Raw genomic sequence first — 23,925 nt, forward strand, 5'->3', positions numbered from 1 at the left:
TCGTTGTTGTTTTGTTTTTATCTTTTCTGCCGCTCTGCTTTTATTGGAGCATTTAGGCTATTCTCATTTAATTGATAGGTATATATTTATTGCCACTATGTTAATTGTTTTCTAATTGTCTTTTTCTTCTCTTGCTGTCTTTCTTCATGATTGATGAGTTTTTGTAGTCATATGTTTGGCTACTCTCTTTATTTTTTGTGTATGTATGATAGGTTTTGGGTTTATGGTTACCAGGAGGCTTATATATAATATCCTAAGTAAATAGCAGTCTGTGTTAATTTAATGGTCATTTAAGTTCAGACATAATTCTTAAAAGAAGAAAAAAACTCTTTTCCCCCCTTCTCTTCCCTTTTTACTCCCTGCTCCATGTTTTATGTATATTCTATTATATTTTGTATCTTTTTATTCATATTTTATTATAGCTCATGTGGCCATTTCTTTTCCACTTAAAGAAGTCCCTTTAACATTTCTTCTATGGCTGGTTTAGTGGTGATAAGCTCCTTTATCTTTTGTTTGGGAAACACTTTTCCCTTCCTTCAAATTTGAATCATAACCTTGCCAGGTAGAGTATTCTCGACTGTAGGTTTTTTCCCTTCAGCACTTTGATTATATCATGGCACTCCATGCTGGCTTGCAAAGTTCCTGCTGAAAAAATCAGCTGACAGTATTTTAATTTTTTTCAGTGTTTATTTATTTTTGAGAGAGAGAGAGAGACTGAGTATGAGTGAGGGAGGGGCAGAGACAGAGGGAGGCACAGAATCAGAAGCAGGCTCCAGGCTCTGAGCTGTCAGCACAGACCCCAACACAAGGCTCGAACCCACGCACCATGAGACCATGATCTGGGCTGAAGTTGGACGCTTACCCAACTGAGCTACCCAGGCGCCCCCAGCTGACAGTCTTATAGGACTTTATAGGGCTTTATTTCCTTTCTAAGAAATTTTTTGCTTCTCTCTTGCTTTTAAAATTCTCTTTATCTTTAGCCTTTGACATCTTAATTATTATGTGTCATGGTATGGACCTCCTTGAGTTCATCTTGTTTGAAATGTCCTGTGCTTCTTGGACCTAGATGTCTGTTTCCTTCCCGAGGTTAGGGAAGTTTTCGGCTATTATTTCTTCATATAAATTTTCTACCCCTTTCTCTCTCTTCTTCAGGGACCCCAATAATGCAAATGTTTGTTTGCTGAGTGTTGTCCAAAAGATCCCTTAACCTGCCTTCATTTTTTTTAATTCGTTTCTGTTTTGCTTTTCAGCTTGTGTGCATTCCAGTACCCTACCTCCCAGATCGCTGACGTATTCTTCCGCATCTGATAATCTACCACTGATTCCCTCTACTGTGGTTTTTATTTTAGTGATTGTATTCAATTCTGATTGGTTGCTTTTTACGTCTTCTCTTTATTGAAGGCCCCACTGAATTCCTGCACTCTTCTCGCCAGCCCAGTGAGCATTTTTATGATCATTACTTTAAATTCTTTATCAGGCATATATTGCCTGTCTCCATTTCATGTAGTTCTTTTTCTGAGGGTTTGTCTTATTCTTTATTTTGGAGCATATTCCTCTGTCTCCCTGTTTTGCTTAACATTCTGTGTTTGTTTCTGTGGATTAGGTGTAACAGTTACTTCTCCTAAACCTGAAGGAATTATCCTGTATATGGTCATCCTCCAGGTAGATGGTGTGTGCTTGGCGATCTCTGCTGGCTGGCCTGAGCTGTGACGGGCATGGGCTGGGGAGCCCAGGGCTTTCCACACAGAGAGCGCCATGTCTGGACAGCTGAAGCGGATGTGGGCCAGGGTGTCCTAGGATTCTGTGCACTGAGGGCACCTGGCAAGACAGCTGAAATGGGTGTGACCCGGGCTGTCCGGGGCACCCTGTGCAAGGGGTGTCCTAGCAGCGTGGCTGGAGCTTAGGCAGTGTGGGTGCTGGGAGTTCCCAGAGTTTTCTGCACAGAGCCTTCCTTGACAGTGTAGCTGGAACTAAAGTGGGTGCAAACCAGGGGGACCTGGGGCTCGAAGCCCAGGGGGCACGTTGGCAGGATGGCTAAAGCTGAAGTGGATGTAAACCAGGATATTTCGGGACTCTCGGCGGATGCCCCGAAGGAGGGGATGGCGTTGAGGTGGGGTACAGGCCAGGAGGTTCTGGGGTGTTCTGTGCAGAGGGCGCCCTGGCAGGACAGCTTTCACTGAATTTGGTGCGATCTGAGGTGTCTCTGGGTACTCCATGCAGGGGGTTCCCTGGTCGGGCAACCAAAGCCAAGGCCAATGTGGGCAAAGGAGTGTTGGGGTGCTCTGCACAGGGGGCGCCCTGATGGGATGACTGGAACTGATGCAGGCATGGACTGGGGTTTGGGGCACCCTGGCAGGGCAACTGGATCTCAAACACATGGAAGCCAAAACATTCTGGAGTGTTCTACACGGGGGGGTGCCCTAGCCAGCCATCTGAAGCCAAAGTGGTGTGGGCCTTGAGCGTTCTGGGGGGGCCTTGTGACTGTGATCTTAGCACGAAGGCTGGAGCTGTAGTGAGTGCTAAGGATATCCCAGTGTGCGCACCCTGTGGCCGCCTTGGTGGGCTGGCCGGTAGGGGTGTGGGCTAGGGGTCCAGGGCTCACTGAGGCAGCAGGCCAGGACATCACTCTGTGCTTTCAAAGTGTGTGGGAGGGGTAGTGAGCGGAGACTGTGTATCAGCCCCTCCCACCCGGAGAGCCCTCCCACAGCTACCCCTACCATTAGCAGAATTCCAGAGCGGGCTGTTTTTCATGCCAGCTACTCTTTTAAACTGCGGCTTTGTGTGTGTGTGTGTGTGTGCCCAAGTGCATCCAGGGCTGATGTTTGCCTGGAGGACCTGAGGGTACAGACCTACCTCTGGACTATGCGTAAACCATGTTGTTCTCCGGTCCCTGTGACCCAGAGAGTGTCCCCACAGCTCTTCCGCCATTTGGTGGAGCTCGAAGGGCTGGCTCTTAGGGATGCTGGTCACTCTTTTTAAAAAAATCTTTTTTTAGGTTTATTTTGAGAGACAGAAGGCATGAGTGGGGCAGAGAGAGTGGGAGAGAAAATTCCGAGCAGGCTTCACACTGACACAGCGCAGAGCCCCACATGGGGCTTGAACTTCCAAACTGTGAGATCATGACCTAAGCTGAAATCAAGAGTCGGACGCTAATGGACTGAGCTAGCTCGGCGCTCTTTTAAACCATGGCTTTTTTTTTCCTGTGTCCAAGGACAGAGGAGTTCCAGGTCCCCAGTCCTGTCCCTCCCCAATGCCGTTCACCGATTCAAAAGTGGGGGTTCCCTTCCTTACCCTGTCCCCATCACTTTTGCTCTCTTGCCATTCTGTCTATTGTTGTGCAGAAGCCCATGCCGGAGGCCGGCTTGGGCTCCAGGGCACTTGGTCATTAGTACCGCTTTTGAGGGGCCACGGGTTGGTCCGCTTCCCCAGTGATGTTGTGGCCCCAAGGCTCTCAGTAGGCTTAGACACCCTTGCTCTATCATGGAAATGATAGTTCCCCTTTAGCGGGTTCTTGACACCCAAGTTATTACAACATCCAGGCACTTCTTGGAGCCTGCCTGATCGGTTTCATTCGGTCCTGTACTCTTCCCAGAACAGTTCTTCTCCCTGCCGGAGGAGTCAAAAGAACAGCGCCCTATGTACCCTGGGCAGAACCCACAGTGGTGCCCGGAGGCTGAAGCACTGCCAAGCCTCGGGTCTCTGTTGGACCCATGCCTCCTGCATTGCTGTTGAAGCCTCGCAGAGAGGCGTGTCCCCTCCAGAGTCACTGGCGGCGACCATAGAGGAGAACACCGTTTGTGGTTAGAGCACATGCTGCCACATTCGGTCTCAAAGATATTTCCCAGGACTCCTCTTTCCATCCTCATAGACACGACCCTAAGTCATCATCAGAGCAACAGTCAGTGGTAGGCGGTTCTCGGCGGCTTGGAGAATCTGTTGGGACTTGCTCGACATGCCCTCCAGCTTTGAATAGGGGACAAAGGCCTAACAGCACCCTAGAGTGGTCTCAGCGTGTTCTGCCCTTGCCATCCCTTGCTGCCTCCTGATGTACTGCCTGCCCCTGGGGTCCAGTTCCCTTCCTAAGCCTGGATCCTCACTTGTGTGACGGCTCCAGGACCCCACTCAGTTTTGTCAGTTAACGTGGGCCTGTTGTCTGCTAAACGCTCCCCAGTAATTTCATTTGGCCTCCGGGTATCATCCAGGCTGTGAACAGATCACCCTCTCCTGGAGATACTGTTTCCACTAATCCCCGAGGTTCATGATTTGTATTGTTCTTAAATGCTGCACTCATCATCCTCGGTAACGTCTTTCCGTCTCTTTCCTCCGAAACCTCTTCTAGCCCTTAAAACACAGCCATGTTGTTTCCTCGCAGAGAGTATCCCTACATCTTTCCTGGAACTCCTCTTCTGATCTCATCTACGTCAGCCTTTAGGTTTAGTCTGTTTTAACATTCTGGACTATGTTTCTACCAGCGCTGATTCCCAAGATCCCTTTTAGGAAGTATAAGGACATCTTTCATCTCTAGTGGTACGGCTGGCTCCAGCCTTGCCTGGGACCATACTGACCCCTGTCCTTATGGGCACCCTCCCGCCGTCAGCCTCAGGCACCCTCTAGCCAACCAGCATTTTCCTTCTGATCAATCCACCACCCCGCTGTGATTCCCTCGATTCTTTACCTTACTCATCTTCAGCAGGTAAGTGGGACCTTTAGAGGAGCCTCCAAAATGTTCACCAAATTGCAATTTCTTAGAGCCTTTTTTTTCCTGCCAATTGCTAATTACCCCCGATTTCCAAAGCAGTAGCTCGTAGGGTAAATTCAGCCCCCAGATCTTTTGTGATTGATATACACTGAGGTTTGTTATTTTTTTCTTCTTTTTCTTTTATTTGAATGCCTTCAGACAGGGTTTGTGGTCTTTACAGGTTCAACATGCTCCCAACTATTTCCCTATTCTTTTATCTGGCTAATTTTGTCAAGTTGAATTGACTAGATCAGCATCTATCCCTGTAACCAGTTCCTGTCCCGGTACCACCTGCCAAACCTTTTGCCCAGACCTTCTAAGTTCTCCTTTGTCCCTCCGGCAGATTTCTCATCATCTAATGGAGACAGTATCCTTAACTCTCTGCCCAATATGGCCATCCTTCTTTGAGACCTATCTTTCAGTGAGAAATGTCCCTCCAAGCCTCAGCTACCCTAATGATTCTATCCCATATATGTAGGTCTCTTATCGTTGCATTTGATTTTCTATTAAATCATTCTCCATTTTGAATCCTAATATCAGGTCTGGGAGAATAGGAGTTAAATGTTTTTTTTTCTGTTTCTCAATAGAAAAGACCATAGAAAGAACTAAAAATAGTTCAACTTCAGTGTTTCACATGTTACTGGTTTGTGGTATAATTCTTCATTTTTAGTTTCCGAAGAAAAGAATTTCTCAACCTTTGCTTTATCTCCCTTTTGCAGTTGTGTATAAGGACATCGACTTATTCAACTTAAACACTTCTAATGACAATCCTATCTCACCTTCCCAATAGGCCCTATTTCTCCACACACACATACAAGTTACTAGCATAGTATTATAAATCAGTTCGTACATGCTTTGGGGGAAGTTTTTTTATATTTGAAATAAAAGCATGTTTAAGTGGCTACAATAAAATAGTTTTTGTTAACAGAGATTAATCAAAACATGGACAGAAACCTAAGATAATTTATGCCAAATTTGCTACTTTTGCATAGTTACTTGGTTTGCTGGGAGCAGCAGCTTAGGAGCCTAAGTTTTAGTACTACTTTTTTATTGTTGAGCACATAGATCAATTACTTATAAAAGTTGATGTTCAGTTATAAATGGAAGTGATGACCTTTTTTTATAGAGTTGAAAAGACCAGGTGGCTCACTGAAATGCACAAAATCTCCATGAACACCCCTATGGTTTTTGTTTAACTTCATAGGAAATCAACGTGTTGACAGTCGCGTTGGTCAACCAAGACCGAGAGAACAATATGGAAAAAAGAAGCCAAGGCTTAAAATCAGAGAAAGAAGCTTTGCTAATCGGTAAGGACATTATGTTTTCCTCGTCTGCTGTCTTAAATAATATTAAAGGAATTCACCTCCAAGTTGTTAACAATGCAGACAGCTCTGCCCTCTGGCCAGAGGTAAGATTAACTTTGTCAAGATTATATTATACTTACATTTCAAATTAGGGATGCATAAACCAAGGTGGGGAGGTTTGCTCTTCTGTAACCACGTGTGTTCGTCAGCTGTACAACATAAAACCGAGTACAAGAAGACAGATTATTTTGCATCCCATGTTTTACAAATCTGAATTCCAAAATATGGATGCATCACTTCCAACAGGAGGCCAGGCTGTGTCCAAAAGTTCCAAATCAAGCCAGACCCCCAGGCTCAAGAGGCTGCATCCTGAGGTCAGCCCTGTAATGTTGATGATATGGGGGCCTTGAGACTACATCTAAGTTGGCTTTTTTTTTTTTTTTTTTTGGTCTGGACCAGAGACAAAGCTCTGAATGTTTTCTTTTTGAGAGTCCTCATGAGCAGACCCAAAAATAGTACTTACTCTCCCAAGGAAGAGTTCTTGATGAGGATATGTTGGTGACGGGCCTGGGACCCTACTTTAGAAGCTGGTCTGTTTAAGGCCTGTCTCCAGAGTCCCCATTCCACAGAAGGAGAATCTGTGCCCCTCACTCTGTAATGCACAGGACTAATTCAAGCTGCGCCTTGGCACTGACCCTGGTGCGGGGTTCCAAGTTTAAACTGGCTCTTCCTTGGCATAGTTAAGGGTGAGGAATGAGACTGTTGTACATGTGAGACAAATTGTTCTCCTATAGTTCATATTCTGGCAAAAGGAACACCTGGTTGCATTTTCTAGATAATGCACGCACTCACCTCAAAATGACAGGTACACCAGGGCCTGTAGAAGCTGGCACAGGAGGAATTAAATTCAAGATAGTCCAAACTTCATCCATCATATATAGATTTTTCAACTACAGGGTTATTGAATATGACATCAACTTCGAGATACTCTAAGGAAAACCAATTATTTTTTTTTCTCTCTGATGATATACAGCTGCAATAACATGCCATGCACAAGTTTCGTAAGACATGCTGATGTGTTATCAGTTCCAGGAACCCAAAAATGAGCCCATATGTAGTTGGCAACTGGATTTTTCTTCTATTGGAAAATGTGTCAAACTCCGACAACTGTTTCTCTTCTGCTCCGTGTGACAAAGTTGTGATCTCCCCCACGAATTCAGGGCATGAACAGAGCACATGGTGATCAGCAGTAAATGTTCCCTCTTTTAAGTCAGAATAATCCAGAGCACTTGAAATTTTAAAAAATGGAAATAAGTCTCTGTTTTTTTTTTTTAAATTTCCTGCCTCTCACTAAAGATTGCTTCTCCTCATGTGTTTTACTTGCAGAACAGAGTTCATTTACAATGTCTCTTAAATAGTTACTACACACACAAACACACACACATTTTTTTTCAATCAGCTACCTCAAAATTTAAAAAGGATATGCTTTGCACACCATAGGTTAATAGGAGTAGATGAGAGGTTACATTTAGAACATCTTAACTCTGCTGATGTCTTCAGTATTAGGGAAAAAAAAGTTGTTTTGGGGCGCCTGGGTGGCTCAGAGTGCCCGATCCTTGGTTTCAGTTCAGGTCACCATGATCTCCTGGTTCATAGGTTCGAGCCCCAAGGCAGGCTCCGTGCTGATGGTGTGGAGCCTGCTTGGGATTCTCTCTCCCTCCCTCTCTCTCTGCTCCTCCCTCAAAACAAATAATTAAAACAATTTCCAAGAATTGTTTTAATTGGTAAATTCGAGTGTATTAGAAAAACTTTAGTAAGTCAGAATCTTCAATTACCAATAGGCAGAACCCACTGTAAATTTTCTAGAATTCTTCCGCTCACTTCTGGTCTTTTGAACTGGTTTACGTGTATTAACAACTGACACTCATTTTGAATCAATATATGAGAGTGTTTAGTTAGAAAGAAGGCCAAAGCCAAGTTTTTGATTAAAATAAGATTAGGAGGTGGGGTTTTTTCCCCCCCTTCATTTCTCCATTACCTCTCCTCCTCGACATTTTATTTTACTTAACGAAAGTTTTAATACAGCTGTGATTTCCTGCCCAAACCCTCCCCCCAAATACTTACTTTTGTAGTCAGAGAGAGAGTAATTGTCCAGAAGAATGCCAAGGTAGAAACGAGTCTCCAAGACTGGCAGAACGGATCCTGCTGAAGGACATAGCTGCCTCTTGCCATTAATCATGCCTCTCTGCTGAGTTTGGCCATTCATACTTTGTAGAAACTCAAATGCTGGGGTCGCAAATACCGCTCTTGCAACTTCTGGAATCTAGAGACGGGCTGTGATAGGGACAGAATAGGGGTCCAAAACTGCTTTGGACAAAGCTAGATAGAGGAAAGAGTTTCTGGTGCTGGAGCTACTCTTTTCTGAAGAATACTTATAGGTAGAATGACTCCCAGAGTCCTCCAGACTTCTGATATATCTGGAAAGGTTAGGAATACTCTTTGCAGTATCGTTGGAATCTTCCCTTGGAATAATTAAACCCATATAGAGGGTACAGTGGGCCTGTTCTGATCTAGCCTAGAAGGCCCAGGAGCACAGCAAAAAATCTCCCTTGATTTGGAAATACTTATTAGCAAAAGCCTCATCACATCTGGGTACCTGTAGTATATGCTATATGCAAACATATTCAGTTAACACCCTCTTGGGACACACAGATATTATATAAAAATGCACAGTGGCACAAATCTTGATTTCCTGGAAGGGAAAGGGGGGGGGAGTGAGAAATACACTTGTCAAATAGATTCCATATACAGAGAACATAAAACTGAGGCTAGAACTTCCGAAACAACAAGCAATCCCGACCGTCTGTGATGACTTGTGACGCTCATCTATCTGGGCAAAAGTACGCATCCCTTCCACACATTCTCATGGCCTGTTCATAATTGGAGTCTTTAAGACATGGAAGGTACGGATACATAACAGAAGGTCAGTGGGATTTCACTGATGATATTACTTGGCGTCGTGCCTGTCCCTTGAGAGTTCCATCATTCTGCTCAACTTTCTGCTTGACAAGTAATGGGGATCGAGAGCTGTGTTCCAACTCTGCTAAAACAGATGGGCCCTTGGAAAGCACCTTATTCTTGTGACTTCTGGATTATTTATCTTATAATCAATGCTCGTAAAGACAGGTTAACATATCATTGGACCTAAAAGAATTACATTTGTATGGTGGGTGGGGGGGGGCGGGGGGTAAAGCAGGGTACTAGTTTACAGCTCATGGCTCTATGGTAACTGAACATTAGGTCAGCCTGACGTAGTCTAGTATCTATGCCAGAACTCCTAGTTCACTTCACATATGGCCTACACACTGGGTTTGGCATGCGCTCAACTTGCATGGAACAGAATGAGACAATACTTTTGTTTTAGGACCACCGCTTTGGAAACCACTGGCTACTGTTAATGAAGAATGGGTCAAGAAAATTTTTATAGATAGGCAAAGAGCTCTTGAGGAGATGCTAACAGTACACCTCTGGGTCTGTATCACTCGATCTTCTCTTTCTTTTTAAGTAATTCGAACACAGTAAATGTCCAGTCCTAAGAGCCCTGATTGACACCCTGCCAATGCTAGTCATCACTGTAAATCCCATCCAGGTATGGTCAGAACCTTCTCAACAGCTGTGTTCATAAAGTATCTGTTCTGCACAACTCCCTCCCCGACTCCTGAGAACCGTCCCCAAATTCTTAATGGTAAGGCACATGTCTTTACAGATCATCCTGACTCCGCTACAAATCAGGACGTACAGATGGCCAGGATGCTGCTTTCCATCACCCCCCCCCACCCCCACCGCCCCATTTCTATCGCTGTCACCATTTCACACATCTGCACACAGCCTGTCTATATCAGAATTGGAATGCTCCCCTGAATACATGAGTATTAGGAAGCAGATGAATGGACGGGAGAGAAACCCACTTAAAGAAGGTTAAATGGTGATGGTGTTTTCAGTGACTGGAATTGAGGCTATATTTAGGCCACACCTGAGAAAAGTAATCTGGGAAGTGCGTGCTTCTCTGAAAGCTGCTGACCATAAAGAATGAGTCATTGACCTAAATCTTGTTTCCGAGACACAAATGTCCATATCAATAAATCAACAAACATTTGTCAAGAGCCTACTATAAAAATTACCAGCCTTCCTTGTGGAAAAGAATCATCTCGGCAGCCTGTTTAAAAGGCACAGCCTCTGGACCCACACGCAAGGATTCTGTTCATTAGAAAACTAACATCCGAGGTGATACTGAAACAGGCACTTGGGGGACCACGTTTGGAGAACTACCAGCCTGCCATCTGCCCAAACCTGTGTTCGCTGATGGTGGCGATAAGATGATCTCTTCCCTCAGTTCATAGACTAGTGAGAAAGCAAGCAGTGAATGGCAATGAAATATGGTTTGGGCTAAAATCAGAAGCACAGAGAAAGGGCTACTTAGGCCTTATCGGAAGAAAGGACAGTCGAACGAGTCCTAAAGGGATGCGTAGACTCTCTGTGGTCAAATGAGGGAGTTGTCGAGGCCATTTCAGACACAAGGAACAACTGACACAGTCTCAGGAGTTTAGTTAAAATAAGACCAACAGACAGACATTTCGTTTCTTTTTTCTTTACATTAAATAAACTAACCGTACAAGATCAGGTACGGTACTCACCAGAAAAGTGGAACAAACTGCTCTTTGGAAAATTAAAGCTTTTCAGCCTTCCGAGGCACGGAGAAGCTTCGGACCAAATCACAGTGTGGGGTCACTCTCCTACCACTTGCTCACAGTGGAATCTCCCTGATTCCCACAATGCTTTATCACGCTGCAGCTGCTCAGGATAACCACAGGCTCGTGGCTTAGTGGGAAACCCAGATTTCACAGGGCATCCTCCCTGCTGCCTCTCCAGTCCGGTGTCCCTGAAGCCTTATGGGCTGCAAAATGAAGCAAGGATATTTCCGGCTGGCTTACGGTCAGGCCTCTGCCGGTTTCCGGCATGATATAAGTGTCTCTGGAGAGATAGCTGTTCCTCGGCAGAGCTTACATTCCTAGAAATCCCTGGGATGCCCCCTCCCCCAGTAAGCTGATAGGTCTCAGGGTTTTCTGAAGTTTCCCAGGAGACTGTCAGCTAGTGTGCATGTAGGGAAAGCTAATCTCAGCCAGAACTTTCTAAGCTGACACAGAGTTTGGAGTGAAACTCCAAGCAGCCTGAGGAAGGGGAGTATGTTCTGGTAGGATGCCATTTCTCATTCACCTCAAGGAGAATGCACTGGGAAGGAGCATCCTGAGTATTTGTGGACGGAGGCATGATTCACTGGGCAAGTCATCCACTGTGGGTCTAATTCTTCATATCGTATCAAGTTAGGAGGTCTGATTAGATGGTCTTTCTCAACTCAATAGTCTGTAATCTATGAGGACGATTACGAAAGGGGCACTGCCCTTTAGGCAGTGATCGTATTTGTGAGCAGATGCTGATAACATCCGCATATTAACTTGAACTCTTCTACCTCATACCTTTAGAACAAAAAAAGAAGGGAGACTTGTCTTCACTCCAAGTCCCTGCTCCCTATCTAAGCATGACTTTTCCAAAGTCCCATCTATACTAACAGCCCCCATTTCCTTTCTTCCCCTCCCCTCCGGCCCACTCGGGTATAACTTGCACCCTCACCCTGAAGTGGTTTTGTCAGCGTGACGAGAGAACTTCATGTTGCCAATTTCTCAACTCCCTCCATTTGTCATCTGCACTTTAGACAGCTGAGTAGCCACATCTTGTGAGTAGAAGTTCCTTCTCTTAGCTATCATGATGCCATTTTTTCTTACTGATCACTCCCTCCCAGATTCCTTTGGTGAGTTTTCCTCAGCTTAACCTCTAAATTTGGGGCTTCTTCAGAGTTCAGTCAAGAAGTGCTTGGGTTTCAAATCCCTGTTTGTTGCCACTGATTCACACATGTATACCATCTCCAGAAAGCATTTGGGATCTCCACATAGATGCTAGTGGACATCTCAAATCTAGTGAGGCCAAAACAGAACTCTGGACTCCACCCTTTCCTCTGCCCTCATATGCTCCTCCCCTAGTACTCCCGTCTGAGAAAATGGTACCACCCAGCTCAAGCCAAATCGAGGACTCCTCCTCCCAAGACTATGCCACTCACATGTTGCCCTTCAGCTCTCCTTCACTGCTCTTTGGTCCAAATCACTACTTACCACTTCGGGTCTTGTGCAGACACTTCTAAATGGCCTCTCAATTCCCTTTTCATCTATTCACCAGACAGAAGCTTGAAGGAAGTTTTAAAAATGCAATTCAGATCTTATTATGCCCCTACTTAGAACTCTTCTGTTGGTTTCCTGCTCTATTTAGAATTTAAGCCAAACACATCACACTCATTCAAGGCCTTCCATGATCTGGCTCCCCACCTCCCTCTAAATGCCTGCTGAACCACTCTCAGGCCAAGTTTGTTCCTGCCAGCTGCCAGCTCATTTCCACCTCAGGACTTTTGCACATTCTGGAAAAATCTTTCCCCGGGCTGTCTGTGGCTGGCTCCTTCTCATCTGACCCAGGAGACTTTACCTTCGCTCGACTTCCCGGGATAGAGTAACACTCCACCAAGCTTGAACCTGTTGTGTTTTCTTCACTATGTTTACCACTATCTGAAAATATTCCCTTTATTTTTAATCTTTGTGTTTATCCTGTGTTACTTACCTAGAATATAAATTCCCCAAGAGCAGGAAGCTTGTCTGTCTTGTGCAGTGCAGTGTCCCTGGCACCTAATTGCCGGTAAGGAAATATTTAAGAATGAATGAACGACGCAGTAAGAATCTAGCACTATTTGGCTAATTTAAATGCTGCTTCCTTAGTCTTAGTGAGGTCTAAAAATGGGGAAAAAACTCGATGATTTTCATGGAGAAAGCTCAAAATGCTTTCATGTGCCTGTTTAAATGGCCTTCCTCATGAGGGGCTTGCCACCGGTTGTACAGAGCTGGTTTGTATGTCCTTCTAGAGTCATTTTTAAGGCCCTGGGACGTGCAGAAAGTTTGAGTTCTGACAGCCTCCTCCACTCCTTTTTTATTTTCTTAAATTAGCTACTTACAGTTGTATTTTCCTGGTTGGGAAACCCATCTTTAAATATGGAGACTTCTGCTTCTCCATGGAAACAGCCAAGACCAACAGTTGCGTCTATCCCTTTGGAGATCCACCAGTTCAGTAATGGCTAAGTTCTCCACCCTCTGTTGTTAGTGTTTCTTTCTACCAAGCCTTTAGATGCCTCCCAGAGGACCACAAAACAGTCTCCATTTTCTGGGTTGGTAGCATTTTTCATTACATTAGGAGTTGTATCTATCTGTTTTTCCATTCTCAGGAAATATTCCAGTTCTTTTAAAGGAACGACAAAGAGGCTTTAGTTGATTATTCAGGAAGCCCCACCTCACCCCGCCCAATGAATCCAATCCAAAACCAGGGCCTAGAAACTACATTTTCTCAGCATGACTAATGCGCCTGTGATGATACTGTGATGGGCAGCGGTAAGGGTGGGAGTAAGGAACAGGAGGATATGACTAATGTTTCCCATTTCTGCTGTATCTCTAGCAATACTGAAGAGCTTAGTTGCCATCCATGCGAAAAGCTTGGGAAGCTTTTATTTAACTACCTGCTTTGGCCCCAAATGAATCTAGTGCCAACTGCCTATTTTTATAAAGAAAAGCTAATGGCTTATTAATATCAGCTACTACAGTGATCATTTTGAATATCCTCCTAAGGACAGCTATTCATGAGTGGGTCAGGATTTCTACACTGATTTTAGAAAGATATATAGAAATCATATAAGTATTTTCCCCTTAATTTTATGAGCAAAAGAATTTTTTTTAACTTTTTTTATGTTTATTTTTGTGAGAGAGAGCATGCACAAGCAGGAGAGGAGCAGAGAGAGATACACAGAATCTGAAGCAGGCTCCCAGCTCCGAGCTATCAGCACAGAGCCCGACACGGGGCTCAAACCCACTAACCGTAAAATCATGACCTGAGCCAAAGTCAGATGCTTAACCCACTGAGCCACCCAGGCACCCCAAGCCAAAGAATTTAAATAAAAAGTTTCCACGGTATGGAGATTCCTCAAAAAATTAAAATAGAACTACCCTACGACCCAGCAATTGCACTACTGTTTATCAAAGGGATACAGGTGTGCTGGTTCACAGGGGCACATGCACCCCCATGTTTATAGCAGCACTATCAACAACAGCCAAAGTATGGAAAGAGTCCAACTGTGCATCAATGGATGAATGGATAAAGAAGATGTGGTATGTATATACAATGGAGTATTACTCGGCAATCAAAAAGAATGAAATCTTGCCATTTGCAGCTACGTGGATGGAATTGGAGGGTATGATGCTAAGCGAAATTAATCAGTCAGAGGAAGACAGATATCATGACTTCACTCATATAAGGACTTTAAGATACAAAACAGATGAACATAAGGGAAGGGAAGCAAAAAATAAAGACAGGGAGAGAGACAAAACATAAGAGACTTAAATATGGAAAACGAACAGTGGGTTACTGGAGGGGTTGTGGGAGGGAGGATGGGCTAAATGGGTAAAGGGCATTAAGGAATCTACTCCTGAAATCATTGTTGCACTACATGCTAACTAACTTGGATGTAAATTAAAAAATAATAATAAATTAAAAAAATAAAAAAATTAAAGTTAGAAAATAAATAAAAAGTTTCCATGACCAAAACATTCAGGTTGCTCTGTCCTTCTGAATCCATAATAGGGAAGGAATCAGGAGTGAATAATGTCCCAAAGTTACCTATCTTTGAAAGACTGCCCCATCACCAGTTAGTACTGTAGCCATTTTTAATGTTCTTATTTATCCCCATTTATTAATGTTCTTATTTATCCCCATTTACCTATAATAGAACAGTAGAAATTTTAAACAAGTATACTGGCTAGTCTTAGTTCTAGAGGATAAATTCATTCAATATACACTTATTGTACATGTATACTCTATTGCCAATACTGAGCCAGAATACACAAAGACTTTCTGAGGGCAGAGTTCCCTGGGGAACCCAAGCCTGGGCCCGGCAGACAGACCGTTACCAGTGAGGGAGTGTGCACACAGAGAGATACCCAGCTCACAGAGGCAACAAAAGCAGCCACCCCAGGTCCTCCCATTACTGGTATCCCTAAATTTCCTCTTTTAACACTTCGTCTCCTAGCCTAAAGTCATCAACTTCTCCCCCATCGCCCACACACATCCTCTTCTGACTCGTTTGGTTTATACTGCTGAAGACATTTCACTTCGCACCACCTTCCATAGATGTTTACAGGAGAGGCTGTGGGTTATCTAGGAGATGGTGCTAAGTCTCTGTCCGGTAGAGAGATTAATATGAAAAATGTCTTTCTCTATTTCCTGGGGCCTTTGGGGTGGTTTACTCGTAAGACTGCTCAAGCCTCCCCACCGTCTAAGATGCTCCCTTACCCCAGTGGAAAACCACACATCCTCGTCACCCCAAAGGCTGACCGGTCAGTCTGCTGCCTAAGCCGACATCCAACCAAGGAAGCGAATGCTGCCCCCATCTTGCAGCACCCCTCTTGGCTCTGTGAGCCACTCTCTCCGAGCTTCCTCCTCCCCTGCCTGGGAGAACCTGTGTGCCAGGAGAAGAAAGGAACACCCTCGCCTCCTCACAAAGCCAGAGGTGACTGCTCCTTCTTCCCCCTTGTCTTCTAATGGGGGATTGAGGGGTCTGCCTACCGTTTATTGGAGGCTCCCTGTGAAAACTAGTGGACGTAGTGCCACCTGTCCTCAGCTTGGGACAGCAAGGAGAACCCCATTCGCCATCCTGAAACAGGAGTTTCCCCTTAAGAATTCTGCCTCCTCAGGGCCCCTGGGTAGCTCAGTCGGTTAAGCATCCAACTTTGGCTCAGGTCACGATCTCACAGTTCGTGAGTTCAAGCCCCGCATCGGGCTCTGTGCTGACAGCTCGGAGCCTGGAGCCTGCTTCAGATTCTGTGTCTCCCTCTCTCTCTGCCCTTCCCCTGCTTGTGCTTTCTCTCTCTCTCTCTCAAAAATAAATAAACATTAAAAAAAAAAGAGGGGCGCCTGGGTGGCGCAGTCGGTTAAGCGTCCGACTTCAGCCAGGTCACAATCTCGCGGTCTGTGAGTTCGAGCCCTGTGTCGGGCTCTGGGCTGATGGCTCAGAGCCTGGAGCCTGCTTCCGATTCTGTGTCTCCCTCTCTCTCTGCCCCTCCCCTGTTCATGCTCTGTCTCTCTCTGTCCCAAAAATAAATAAACGTTGAAAAAAAAAAAAGAATTCTGCCCCCTCTCCCCCACTTAACAAATGCAAATAAAAGTGTTATTTAAAAAAAAAACTTATTTTTTAAGTCCTTCATGAGCTTCTATACTCTAACTCATTAGTAACAGAATTACTTACAGTGTCACTTCACCAGATTTGAGAATTTCAAAGACACAGGGAAGTAGTTGCCAGATCTATAAATTTAAAAATGGAAATTAACCAACTGGAAGGAAGGGAATAAAACAACTCCACTTAAGTGTATTAAAATGGCTATTTGCCACTTAAAGATATTAAAACTATCAATATTACCTTTTACCACTTGCATTATTTCATAAAAGAACATTTTAGCAAAAAAAGGAGGAATATAATTTCAGGATAAAATGGTAGTGCTTGGGGTGCCTGGGAGGCTCAGTGGATTAAAGTTTCCAACTTCTGATTCTGGCTCAGGTCATGATCTCATGGTTCATGAAATCGAGCCCCACATCAGGCTCTGTGCTGACAGTGAAGAGTCTGCTTGGGATTCTCTCTCCCCCTCTCTCTGTGCCCCCTGCCCCCTGCTCATGCTTATTCTCTCTCTCAAAACATTTTTTTTTAATGGTAGTTCTTTACATCGCAAGAAAAACAGGTCTCTGAAAACTGAGGTTTTAGCATTATGGAGAAATACGATTAATTATTTCTCTCTTCCTCATTTCACTGTAAACCAGTACAAACCTCATATGAGCAGTGTTCTGAAGACAGGTCTTTGAGAGCAGTGGTCTAGACACTTCGGTTCTCTGTCCTCGGACTAAAGCTAAACTGGGAGTTTTTCTTTAAATGCTGGCACTCATCCCAGAGCATCCCAAGCATCACACAGGAGGTCACGAGGCCATGAGACCCTATCCCAGATCAATCCAGGGTCAGCCTGCGATTCCCAGGGTGACTGGTGCAAGAACGATGTGCTCGTCTAGGGCTCACTCCACCTGCGTGTCAAACAAATGCAGCTCTTTTTTTGACCTTCAGCTCTCAGGCATCAGAATTTCCCAATCAACAATGTGAGGGCTTAAAAGAGAACTCAAACAATGTCAGTCTGAACACCGTTTCATAACAAACAGCAGCATACAGTCCATGAAGTCGACGTCCTCATTTTCACTATTTTGATTTTGGATCTAGGAGCAGGGAGGATAGAGAGGTAATGCTTTCACTTCAGCCCCGACACCAACCCCCGGCTTTTCATTTGTCAGTACAATGTTGACAGTTGATTTTCACAATGGAAAAGACTTCTGATTTATACTCAGGCTCCAGCCAAACCATCCATTCCTGGACCTTTTAAAATGATCTTGTAAATTACAGCAGGGAGGAGAGAGTAAGCCGGTTCCCTTTAAACACCAGCAACAACGAGGGGGAAATAAAGGCTTCGGAAAGGATTTGTGCTTCCTTCAGTGGCAGTTAGGGGAAATATGGATTAAATACTTTTCATAACTGGCAGCTGTAATTATCAGGGAAATCGGAGGCCGTGTGATCTCCGACACCAGCTGTATGAGCCATTTTCATACTGCAAAGCCCACTGAGGGAAAGAAAAGAGAGAATTTTATCCTCCCAATAACTACAATTTTATATTGGTAAATCAAGCATAAAATTGGTAGCTGAAATGCTTCCAGGAGTCTTTGTTTAGAAATACCTTCATTCATCTGTATATTATCTCAGAGTCTAGCTTTTCTAACTACTGTTATTCCAGCAGATAGAGTGTTGTGTTTGCCATGTTACTATGACTGTCTTCAGAACGGGCTGCTATTAAATGCTTGTTGAGTGCTGCTGAAAATGGTGAGACTGTAACTCAGGCTGACAAAACCATCGCTGGGGTTAGTAAAGGACATTATCTGACTCCGACTCTGACTTGCCTTGCAGTAATGCCCAATGTTTGTCTTTTTAACCCAGGCATCATATCAACGTTTCTTCATGTCCATCCTTTTGGAGCCAATATAGAGTATCTTTGGTCATACATGCAGCAGCTTGACTCCAAGGTAAATTCTTTTTCTCAAGCGCACTTACGTTGTTGGGATTTTGCATGTCAACTCCTGGCTGCAGGTGGGCCCTGTGTGAACTGCATCAGGGATCCAATAGCACTTGGAGACTTATTAGGACTTCTCCGCAAGGCCCTCAGTTTGGGGCCGATACTTGTCCTTTTTTCACTTGCATTGGTCTTTAGAGAAAGAAAAGCAGTTATCTACAATGACCGTGACTTTCAGCAGGTGCCAAATGGGGACATGGCATATGAGGGGCTTAAAATTACAGGTTCCCCAAGCCGGGAGAAATCAGGTCAGGGTGGCTAACGTGGCATTATCTTTAGGCCAGATTCTCACAGGGTTCCGTGGTAAGAAGTCCACACAATAGGGAGAAAATCGCCTCAAACAACAAAGATCTGATACGACTCTCGAGAAAACTGGATTAGCGGTGGGTTTTCAGCATTATTCTCTAAATGGAAAAGACGATTGCAGAATTATTCTCAGCTCCACCCCACGAGGGCCACACCCAGAGTCAGGACTCACTCTTCATTTCTCTGAGGCTTGGTTTTCCTCCTCTCCGCCTTAGCTGTGCCCCTGACCCATTGCGGTATCTGTGTTCTACAAGATAGAGGGCAAAAAGAGCTCAATGCATGTATCAATTGATGTAGCAAATTCCAGGCGACAATGAGAGGGGCCCCAGTTGAAATAGTGTCATTAACCAGCACTGCCTGGGGAAGCCCTGGAAGGGGATGGACCCAGAAGCAGAGAGTTGAAGCCCGCCACTGAGCAGCTTGTTAAATGTCCTGCTGGGAGGGAAAATGGAAATACGCTCTTCCATAGAGTGCAGCAAAGTGCATGGAATGTGTAGGACCAGGCCCACGGCCCGCAGTTCTAGGACCCTGACGACACACGTACAAATCATTCTAAATCTCCAAAGGCCAGTATTGATTACATTACTGCACTGGGTTCTCCGTTTGAGTCACGTGATCTTACCGATTCATGATGCCATAACTGCTTGGCCTTTCTAATGGGTCTTAAACGTCCCCTCTGAGAGAATCATCTGGAACCAAAAGTATTTTTCAGTCACAGAGATTCATGTCCATTTATTCTCTCACAGCTGGTAATAGGGTAGACCAAAACAGAGCGAAAGGGGACGAGGCGATTATAAGATTCTTGAAGTTCACACTTGTGTGACTGTCTCCTTTGCAGCCTCCCCTCATGTGGATGGGAGGGATAGAAAATGCTCGTGTGGATTCAGATAAAATGAGAAGGATGAGCTGTACAATGTTACTTTGTTGAAATAATACTTTGTTGAAAATACTTTCTTGAAGGGTTTGGGTTTTTTTCCCTCACCAATATCGTTCTTAACATCAACCCTACCTTTGCCTGAAAGATGAAATGAAATACCACTTTCCCCAGTGTGGCGTGACACAGAATAAGGCCTTGAGAAATTATTCCAATCATTGCTATCATCCTTCCCTGGTATTGTTGACATTTCTTTCCTTCCCCTTCTGGAAATCCCAAGTGGAAAGCCTTTGTTGGGAAGCACTTGTTGTTTTAGTATATATAGGGAGATATGGGTGGCAGAGGGGGTGGGTGAGGATAAAAATCCCCGGTGGGAGTGATAAATAATGAAGCATGTCCCTCCGGACAGAGTGTCCATCATCCATTTGTTCAGGCAAGATTTGTGTGGTCTCCCTTAGTAGTCTCGGAGGAGAGAATTCACACACCTGGTCTCGGGCCATTAGATGATTGGCCTTTCTGGAAGGGATTCTGTCAAAGGGAAGTCCATTTCATCTCAGACTGATACTTTTATTTTAGAAGATAAAGAAGAAAGTATTTCCTTCACAGAGGAGATACACGGGGTCCCCCCGCCAGACAGCGCTCCATCTCCTGAATGAAATGCCCAGTAGAGCAGTCAAATTGTTTCCTCATGCATGAAGCAAAAATTATATAGAAAAAGTGCTCTGACTAAAACTCCTAGGTGCCAGCGATTAGACCAAATATTCTCTCTATCCCAGTGAGGCTGAAAGGGTATTTAGACTGCTTAATCCAGAGACCAAATTACTGCTGTATACTGGAATTCTATATCCTCGGGGCTTTAAACAGAAAACAAAATAATGAGAGGTTTGCCCTTTAAGTACCCACCAGGGCCTTGTCCTTGCATCAGCTGCCAGAAGGCTCAGAATCCTGGAGCCACGACCAGCCCAGTGACGCTGAGGCTGGCAGGTCCAGCGACCTAGTACTCCTGCCTCTGGTTAATCAGAATGACTTGGGCATCACCGCTCCCCCACCAAGTTTCGGTTGATGTTGCACCAGGGCCACGGATTCAGCCTGGCCTCCACTGCATGGAGGGTTTACTGACTCTAGGGGGTTTTTCAAACTTCCGCTTAGAACAACACTGTTCGACATCAGACAACATCACCATTACAACAACTATAAAATAATATTTAGATTCTGCCTCCCCCAGTGCTGATGAGAACAAGGAAGGCAGGCAGCCTGTAATGGAGCTGATTTTATTAGGGTTTCCCCAAAGGCCACATAGGAGTATAAGAATGATTAGAAATGGAAGAAGAGCCAGGAATTAATTTAAATTAGGCTGGGCATGTGAATTGCACATGGCTCCTAAAAGTGCGTGGCCCAGTAATAGGCCATTTTCCAGTTAAATATTATTCCCGCTCTTGACAGTGATGTTTGCATATTTTTCTCTTCTGGGCCTCTTCTAAGCCACCCACTCTCATTCACTCAGCCCTCTTGTAGGTCAGTGTGGCCATATGACCATGTCACAAAGATTCACTCAGAGGAAAGCAGGTGGGGGGGGGGGGGGAGATGGCTTCCTGAAACTTTGCCAAGTCAAAAGTTGTGCCCTGGGCGCAGGAAGATAAGCTCAAAACAGGCAGCTCTATCCTGCGATGGTTTCTGATCAGAAGCCCCCCCACGTCAACCCACTCGCTGATCCTGAGCAGCAAGGAAGTCACATTGAGTCAAGCATTAGCAGATGAATATCTCCTGTCTTACAGTCAAGAGGAGGGATTCTTCTGCTCTTCCTCCCATTTACTGTTCTTTAGGAGTTAAGACCCAGTTCTCCCAAGTGTGTGTGGCTGTCCCCTCTACCCATGTACAGCCTCGTCCCAAGGCCCACCAAATAGAATATTTGATTCTGAAAACCAGAGTCAACCTAATATGGCCGCCGATGCTGGAGGATTTGCAAAGACCTGCCATTTTGACATAATACCACCGTTCACCGACAGGCTGGGTGTTCATAGGCAGGTGTACATTTCCCACCAGAGGGGCACTAAAATATCTGGTCTGTCCCGAGGAGATTCAAATTAGCCTTAATTGGAGAGCATTCTTTTCCAGACTATAGCTAGGCAGTAACGGTAGATGAAATGTTCTCAGTGGTGTTTGTAAGGTTCCCCTCCCCCTACCAAAAAATCTTCAGTATTATGCATATTCTAGTGTTCTCCTAAGTAGCCACTTGTCACAGTATGTCGATGAGTGCAAGAATTTTTTTGTTGCTTAGGCTACAATAAAATGTGTTTTTTTAGATCTCACAACACCTCTGGAAAGCATATGATAAGTGAAGCACTGGAGGTAACAGCACTTCATTTGGCTACATAAAGAATAAAAAGGAAGTTGTTCACACACCGCCGGAGAAACTGACGAGGTTGCCAGGGACCCAGTAAACGCTGGGATAATTCACTGCTTTGCATGAACCCGGCACCGTCCTAGGGACCAGGGAGGAACAGGTCATGGCGAGGGCACAAAAGAAATCTAAGAAAGAATGCTGCTCTCAAAAAGTGTGTAGTCTAGTTGAGAGAATGTAAAATACTTATGAAATAACTAGGTAATCAGACATAAACTAACAAGCAGGCCGATCTTTAGCGAGACAGAAGTTGGAGAGGGGCGAAGTCTGTGCAGGAGGCATCCCCGAGTACGTGCTGTCACACTTCGCTCTAGGGTGCTGTAGCCACACTGCTCTCCTCGCCTCCCTCTCTCCTTCCTGCCTCTCTCATTTGCCATCCGGATCCTGTCTTTTCTCCTACTTAATCTTCGTCCTTCTTTCTTTTTCCCCTTGTCTCTTTCTCTCCCTCCCGGTTCCTCTTCCTTTCTTCTCTCTTCCTAATTCCTCAGTTATGTTTATCTTCTTTCCTTCTTCCTCTCTTACTTCCTCCTTGTGTCTTGCTTCCTCCTCCCTTCCCTTCCCTTCCTTGCCCATCCGCATTCTGTATTTCTCTCTGCAGAAGTTTGTTGCGCGGTGTCTGTGTGCTGATGCCATGCATCGCCCAGGGATATGAAGAATGAACAGGATTTAAATGTGCACGAAAAGCCAGCCGTCAGTTTATCCTATGGAAGGAAATCTGGTTTTGCAATTGGCTTCTCTGACTCTCCAGCCTTGACAAAGCCTATGCCAGTGTCTTTTCAGTGCCTCAAACAAGAACTCCTCATCACTCGGCTTCCCTGGCCTGACTGATATGGGACACGGAGCCAGCCAGCCCCATAATAAAACTGATTTATGTCTGCTTGTGTCAATTTATATACACGCTCAGAGGCCTGGCAAAGAGGCAGTGGGCTTGGGCTGGAGTCAGCAAATCAGAAAATAAATCAAGCAGATATTACAAATTACCTCTGCAGTGTTACCACCACACAAGCCCCTTGGTTACACAGAGTCTTTATTCCTTCTCATATTTTCTGTTCTTTTTTTTTTTAATTAGAACAAATCAATCCTTTCTAAAAGAATAGATGTCAGACTTGGAAAATTTTAAGCAGAACAGAGGGGAAGGGGACCCACTGACAATACCAAAGGTTGAAAAGATGCAGACCACCAATTTCCTGGAACAAAAGCAAGCTGAGTAAAAGGGTGATAAAAGCATCATGTCTATGACGATCCTGCCCACTTTCCAGGGCACCAAATACGTGGTGTATGTGTAAATGGGGCACAGCATGTCCCTACCCTCTATGGCAGGGCCACACAGAAGTCTGTTAACCACGTGTATTTGATTCTGCTCCCAGCACCCACGAGAAGACCGCAGTGCTGTGAAAACAGGGCTGGATTGGGCGTCGCGAGCCCTGCACCAAGTTTCAGCCCCTCTGTTCATCAGCAGGGCAAGCATACCCTCCCTGGCGCCCCGTGAGCTCCCTCTAGGACAAAAGGGCACAGAGAAAGAAGCCCCAACCTCGGAATGGGTTTGGGGGAGGGAACCCTGTGCAACTGATGAGGGGGCAGGTGCATTGCACTCTGAGCTCGGCCAGTGAGGTTTTTCTGCTCTGTTTAATGTGATGACCCCACGACTGCGTCCTCAAACCCAAGAAATTATCAGCATGAGATATTACAAAGGCAAAATTATGAGAGCGGACAAGCTATGTAGGAGGAGGAGAAAACAGAATTAAAGTAAATGAAATATCTAATGTAAAAATTCTTTGGCCATAGGGTAAAAAAAAAAAAAAAAAAAAGGACCAATTGAATTCTTTCTTTGTCTTGAAAATCCCAAAGTGTGATATATCATAAAAGTTATTCTGTCAGGGTAGAGGAAGGTTTAAAAGCCATCAGACTAACTTGAAAGCAGTTTCTCTCTGATCTTTCTTCTGGCATGAAAT

At 44.8% G+C, this 23,925-nt stretch overlaps 1 protein-coding gene across 7 annotated transcripts in view; it reads left to right on the forward strand.

Moving 5' to 3' along the window:
* Nucleotides 1-23,925, forward strand: part of ENOX1 (ecto-NOX disulfide-thiol exchanger 1) — a 553,951-nt gene that overhangs the window by 524,425 nt on the left and 5,601 nt on the right. For all 7 annotated transcript variants that reach the window (XM_043579372.1, XM_043579396.1, XM_043579389.1 and 4 more), the window contains 2 exons: nt 5,943-6,045; nt 18,260-18,345. In XM_043579372.1, the coding sequence (XP_043435307.1) occupies nt 5,943-6,045; nt 18,260-18,345 (189 nt within the window). The remainder of the gene's footprint in view (nt 1-5,942; nt 6,046-18,259; nt 18,346-23,925) is intronic.

The sequence above is a fragment of the Prionailurus bengalensis genome, chromosome A1 (genome assembly GCF_016509475.1).
Source record: "Prionailurus bengalensis isolate Pbe53 chromosome A1, Fcat_Pben_1.1_paternal_pri, whole genome shotgun sequence".
Lineage (NCBI taxonomy): Eukaryota > Metazoa > Chordata > Mammalia > Carnivora > Felidae > Prionailurus > Prionailurus bengalensis.